The sequence below is a fragment of the Myotis daubentonii genome, chromosome 18 (genome assembly GCF_963259705.1).
Source record: "Myotis daubentonii chromosome 18, mMyoDau2.1, whole genome shotgun sequence".
Lineage (NCBI taxonomy): Eukaryota > Metazoa > Chordata > Mammalia > Chiroptera > Vespertilionidae > Myotis > Myotis daubentonii.
Window position 1 is genome coordinate 1,829,082 of NC_081857.1, and position 6,000 is coordinate 1,835,081.

General features: G+C 62.0%; 1 protein-coding gene across 1 annotated transcript; it reads left to right on the plus strand.

Moving 5' to 3' along the window:
- The first annotated feature begins 312 nt into the window (after positions 1–312).
- On the plus strand, positions 313–5,494 carry RGS4 (regulator of G protein signaling 4). The gene is made up of 5 exons (XM_059675437.1): positions 313–453; positions 3,368–3,472; positions 3,788–3,849; positions 4,230–4,396; positions 4,680–5,494. The coding sequence occupies exons 1-5, from the start codon at positions 410–412 to the stop codon at positions 4,917–4,919; spliced, it is 618 nt and encodes a 205-aa protein (XP_059531420.1). The 5' UTR covers positions 313–409; the 3' UTR covers positions 4,920–5,494.
- Positions 5,495–6,000: the final 506 nt, after the last annotated feature.

Below are 6,000 nucleotides of genomic sequence, written 5' to 3' on the forward strand. Positions count from 1 at the left end.
CCATGGTTTGCAGCAACACAGAGGTGCCCTCTCCCCTCTTCTGGAAATTCAAAGCCTCCGACGTGGGCAGAGACAGGAAGGAACCTGCTTGCTGTGCGTCCGCTTTGCAAAGGTTTTCCTGCGCTTCGCCCTGCGCCCTGCGCGGTGGAAGCCGCGTCCCGCCTCCTAAAGTCTGCGGAGGCTGCAGAGGCCCCAGCGGGGATGTCACAGCAACGCTGATTGGCTGCAGAGGCGTTGTTACAGCGCCGCTGATTGGCTGCCCCGCGGTGGCTGGGCTTTAAATGAGACCGGCAGGCGGAGGGAGCCGGGATCTGAAGCATCTGCAGGCAGACAAGGCAGAGCGCTTGGCTCCCAGCTCCTCCCAGCTCCTTCCAGCTCCTCCTGCCGCGAACGCCAACCCGCAGCAAAGATGTGCAAAGGTCTGGCGGGGCTGCCCGCTTCCTGCCTGCGGAGGTAAGACGCCTTCAGCCCGCCCTGCCACACGTGGCGGTTACACAGCTGCTGTGGACCCCGCTCTGTGGGTTTGGACCCCGCTCTGTGGGTTAGGATCCCGTGGCCAGTGGGGCTCAGCACCCGCCTTCCTCCACGACGAGCTGTAGACGGTGCCCAAGGAAGTGTGTGCTCTCCGATCCGGGCCCCTCTGTGCGCTGTGACTGGCCTTGGTCTGAGGACCGTCGGAACCTCGGCCAGGCCAGCTCGCAGGGAGCAGGGCGGCCAGGGTTGGACGGCCCGCTGGGCTGCTGTGTCTCAGCTGTGATGGGTGCTGAGCGTCGCGGGGCTCGCAGACTCGGGCCGGGGCTCTAGGTCCTGTGTAGGGGAAGACACCCCAGGGTGCGCTGTGGCACCTGCTGGGAAGGCTCCGTGCTGCTGTGTGGGCTGAGGGTCCCTCCCCGCCTGTGTCCCCTGAGCAGATGCTACGGTGACTGCAGCTCCAGACCACACCCCCTGGGCCGGTCACAGCAGGGCTCAGGCTCAGGGCTCAAGCTCAAGCTCGGGCTCAGGGCACTGTGGAAGGTCTCACCCTGCAAACACTGCTTTATCATGTGCTGTGTCCTTAAAAGAGTCAGTAAGCGCTTCCAGGGAATGCTTCCCAGCTGAAGTGAAATGAACCCCGTATTCCATGAGCTAATCTCACCGCGAAGGGCAGGAAGCCGTCCGTAGACAGATCACCCTCTTCTCTTCTCCCTGCAAATGGCAATCACCTCCAGTTCAAGTTGGGAATCTCCCAGAAGGCACCGTGTTCTGTGCCTCCCGGGCGCGGACGCTCCGGGGGCGGCCGCTCAGGAGGAAGGAGATTCCCTGCTCATGGGCTCCTGGGGCTTTGACGGGAAGCAGGAGGGTCTGGCAGAAAGTGAGATGGTGATCCCCCAGCGACGTCTGACCCCAATGGAGCAAGACTCCAAGCTTCACTAACTCTGAAAACTGTGCAAAGCAGGGGGGTGGGTGGCAGGTGTGCTCGCAGAGGAAAGACTACCCGGGGGAGGGGGAGGGGGAGGGCGGGGTAAACCCCAGCTGGAGGGTGAGCCGCTGGTCTGTCCTCTCCGGGAGCTGCAGACCAGCGGGTCCAGCATTCATTCCAGCTCTGTGCCTGGCCTCAAGGTCACATTGGGGTGTGTGCGGGCAGAGCAGATGCAGGTGTCCTGGCTCCAGGGAGCCATGGAGTCCTCATGGCTTTTATCCTCGTGTGGCATGTGCTGTAGGTCAGGCATGGGCCACCTCTGCATGAGGGGACGGTGTGGTGATCGGTACCCGTCAGAGCTCAGCAGGCTGTTCTGGCGAATGCTGTCCACTGATAGGGTCCCTTGGCCTCAGTCCCACAGCCTCCTCGACGCCCTCTTCTGTCATTACAGAGGAGCCTGACCGGGACCAGGTGGGGAGGCAGCGGAGGGCACAGTCCTGTGAGGGAGGGAGGACACTGCTAGGGGCAGCCCCAGAACAGCGAGAGTCCCGTTTCCTGGGGAAACGCCCCTGGACACGCCCCTGACAGCACGGCCGTGAGATGCAGCATATCACCCACGGCTCCGCTTTCCTCCCTGATAGCCATGCACTTCTTTTCAATGACACTTCTCTTAGAAAGCGGTTTCTGGGCTCTTATAATGAAGGAGATCCAAGCAAAGGAATAATCTATATAATAAAAGCCTAAGCAACAGTTACAGCGGAACGACCAGAACGACCGGTCGCTATGATGCGAACTGACCACCAGGGGGCAGACGCTCAATGCAGGACCTGCCCATGGTGGTCAGTGCGCTCCCACAGGGGGAGTACCGCTCAGCCAGAGCCAGGCTCACAGCTGGCGAGCGCAGTGGCAGTGGTGGGAGCCTCTCCTGCCTCTGTGGCAGCACCAAGGGGCAGTGAGCTGAGCAGTAAGGAGCAGTGAGCGGGTGGGCGGTAAGGAGCAAGGGGTCCTGGACGAGAGTGATGTCCGCCTGCCGGCTTAGGCGGGTCTAAGCCGGCAGGTGGACATCCCCCGAGGGGTCCTGGACTATGAGAGGGTGCAGGCCAGGCTGAGGGACCCCCCCTCCCCGTGCACAAGTTTCATGCACTGGGCCTCTAGTTAAAGAATAAGAAGGTTGAGCGGGAAGGTCCTTGTCTCTGAGTCCTGTTCCTGTGACTCTCGCTTGCTTCTCTGGGTTCTTTTGAAGCCCCCAGTGCCCTTTAGGGTGTAAATGTCCCTGCAGTGCAGAGTACAAAGGAAAGCAGTGCAGCTGAGGAGCTGGGGCTCACTGTCCAGCCCTTCTGCCAACCGCACACCTGGTGCAGGTGTAGGGTGCAGGGTGCAGGCATAGGGTGCAGGGCACAGGCATAGGGTGCAGGGCACAGGCATAGGGTGCAGGGCGCAGGCATAGGGTGCAGGGTGCAGGCACAGGGCGCAGGCACAGGGTGTAGGGTGCAGGGCGCAGGCCACAGGGCGCAGGCCCACCTCCCTGGGCTGGAATCACAGGCCACCTTCCCCAGTGCCTGTGCATCCCGGGCCAGCAGCCAGCGGTGGCAATAGCAACTTCTGTCCAGGAGGTGGCACCACAGGAAGAGACCCTGTCAGCCCCTGCAGCTTCCCAGTTCCTAATCTCCAAGATCAGCACGTTTTCAATGGCTTCTGTTGAAGGTCACACCTTCTGTTGAAGGTCACACCTTGTGCTGTTGGTGGAAATGACAGGCTCCAGGAGAGGCTGCTGCTGGTGGAGGGTCAGCCTCCCAGCACCTGGGAAGGGCGCTGCTGTCTGGGCTCTGTCCTGGGTCCCAGGCAGGGTCATGGGGGCTCCTTGTCCTGGGAGCTTGCGCACCTCCAGCTCCCTAAGTGTGATGGGCTCTCGCAGCCGGGCGTCTTTTAACGAGAGCCCAGGACCACTCTGTGTCCCCTTCTGTGCAGCGCCAAGGACATGAAGCACCGGCTGGGGGTGCTGCTGCAGAAGTCGGATTCCGGTGAGCACGGCTCCGCCCACAGCAGGAGAGACAAGCTGGTGGTCTGTCCCAGGTAAGAAAGGTAGGGGAGGGTTGCGGGGGGAGGGGGAGGACATAGGTGGGGGGAGGGCTGCGGGGGAGGGGGAGGGCCGCGAGGAGGGAGGAGGGCCGCGGCGGGAGTCGTCTGCGGACAGGGTATGGTAGAGCCGGGGAAGCCAGGGCCGCAGTTAAGCTAGATGTAAGTAAGAATGTCCTTGGGGGTGGGGCGGGGGTGCTCTAACCAACACCAGGCTCGGCTAAGGGCGGGAGAGAAAACACCTGCACTTTATTTAGGATCTTACACTTCTTCCCGGTTTTGGATTGTGGCATTCAAATTCTTTTTCTCTAGGGTGAGCCAAGAGGAAGTCAAAAAGTGGGCCGAATCACTGGAAAGCCTGATCAGCCATGAATGTAAGTCTGACCACCCCCTCTGGGTTGGGGTCACCCGCCCTGGATACACGCATCTCACACCACACACGGCAGGCTTAGGGGAGTCAGTCTGTTAGGCGTGTGACCCCTGCAGTGGTGGTTCATGCAGAAACCGTGGGGAAGGGGTAGAGGAAAACTCCAAATATTGAGATTTCTTGCGGAATCAACTTCAGTTTCTCTTTCCCAAACCCACTGAAGCAGGGTGTACAGCTGGGATCCAATAGAAACAGACAGATTAGGGTTACCTGGCCCCAGGTGACCCCACAAAAGTGGGGTGTGGGGTGGCTCGAACCTGCCCTGTTCCCTCCAGCGCCTGGGCTCTGTCACCAGCGTGGTGACAGCCCGGCTCTCTCCGGTCGCAGGCGGGCTGGCGGCGTTCAGGGCGTTCCTCCGGTCGGAGCACAGCGAGGAGAACGTAGAGTTCTGGCTCCGCTGTGAGGAGTACAAGCGAACCAGGTCGCCCTCAAAGCTGCGCCCCAAGGCCATGAAGATCTACGAGGAGTTCATCTCGGTCCAGGCGACCCAGGAGGTGGGTGCTCGCAGGAGTCTGGTGGCAGGACGTTCCCTGGGGGTGGCATTCGTTCCTCGGCCTTGCAGGCCCCTGACTCACAGAAAGGAGCCGTGCACCCACTATTAGCAGCTTGACATCCACGCAGGTCGGCTGAGAAAGGCCTTTGTCAGCGGACCGCCCAGGGTTCTGCTGGATCTCCCCAGCATGTGGGAGAGAGGAGACCCGCCCTGCCCACATGTGCAGGAGCCCAGGTCTGCTCCCCGCCCTCCCGGCGCCGTGCTAACCGCCCCTCCGCCCTCAGGTCAACCTGGACTCCGGCACCAGGGAGCAGACCCGCAAGAACCTGCTGGCACCCACCGCCACCTGCTTTGACGAGGCCCAGAGGAAGATCTTCCACCTGATGGAGAAGGACTCCTACCGCCGCTTCCTCAAGTCTCGCTTCTACCTCGCGCTGGCCGACCCGTCGGGCGGTGCGTCTGAGAAGCAGCAAGGAGCCAAGCGCCCGGCGGACGGCCCCTCTCTGGCCCCCGGGTGCGCCTAACCTCGCGGGCGGGGCTGCAAGGCCGACTGCACCAGGGCCGCGGCACGGGCTGGTCTGTGGGCAGCGGGTGCCCGCACCGCAGCCTGGTGTCCGCACCGCAGCCCGGTGTCCGCACCGCCTCCCGTGCCGCTCACTAGATGCAGTGTCTGTCCCGCGCTCCTCCCCATCGTCTCCCGCATTTTCTTAGAGGCCCTGCGAGCGAGTGGAGGGTGGTGGCAGCTCTCTCTGCTCAGCCGTTTGGCCTCAGGGCGGCCGGGGTGGGGTGAGTCCACGTCATGTGACAGCCACTGGCTCCAGGTTTCTGTGAGCCAGGACTTCCTCCATAGCTAGGTGTTTAGATGAGTTTTCTCTATTGTGTTCACGTATGGGTACATGTGTGTGCATGCACAGACACACACGTTCCTGTAGGGTGGACGGAGAGGGCCAGGCGCTCATCACTAGTGCAAGGTGCTGTGCGCCTCGGCTCTAAACCAGCCCTGGGAAGCGACATTGGAAAAGGGAGCTCATCTCTGTGAACCGAAGAGCCCCGGGTGTGGCTCTGAGCGGTGTCCTGCTCACTGCACCGCGGGGGGCGGGGGGGGTGGGGGGGGCGGCCGTTCCTTGGCGCCAAGACCGAATGAGGCGCAGGATGAAAAGGGTCGTCATGGTCGGAACTGCTGCAACTTCGAGGCGCAGGAACTACTTGAGATTTCTGTTATTTATGATGTTTTGTACGATGCTTTCACTGTCCCGCGTATCCACCGAGGTGCTGGGCCACAGAGCGGGTCATGAGTGGCCAGGAAGCCCTGTCCTCATCCTCCTGAAGCCACGCCTGTGAGCACCCAGGGGCCCCCTCCTGTCCGTCACACACGTGAGCACCGTGTGCTCTGAAGCCACGGGCTCAACGTGCAGCGCCATGGTGGTGCCCGCGACGCCGTTGTATTAAAGATGCATGTCTCTGTCGGACCCTCCTGGTCTCTGGCAGTTTCACTTGCGTGTCCTGGGTCCCCATAGTGTCCCAGTGTTGCACACACTTCACGGTTTCTCTAGGGCCCAAGCGCATGACAGATCGCCCGGCGGTGCGGTGGTGCCGGACTGGCGG

What these genes read in the sequence shown, in the direction of transcription:
- RGS4 (XM_059675437.1), top strand. Translation starts at nt 410, where the DNA reads ATGTGCAAAGGTCTGGCGGGGCTGCCCGCTTCCTGCCTGCGGAG. An exon ending in CCCGCTTCCTGCCTGCGGAG is followed by an intron (nt 454 to 3,367) that starts GTAAGACGCCTT and finishes CCTTCTGTGCAG; the next exon opens with CGCCAAGGACATGAAGCACC. An exon ending in AAGCCTGATCAGCCATGAAT is followed by an intron (nt 3,850 to 4,229) that starts GTAAGTCTGACC and finishes CTCCGGTCGCAG; the next exon opens with GCGGGCTGGCGGCGTTCAGG.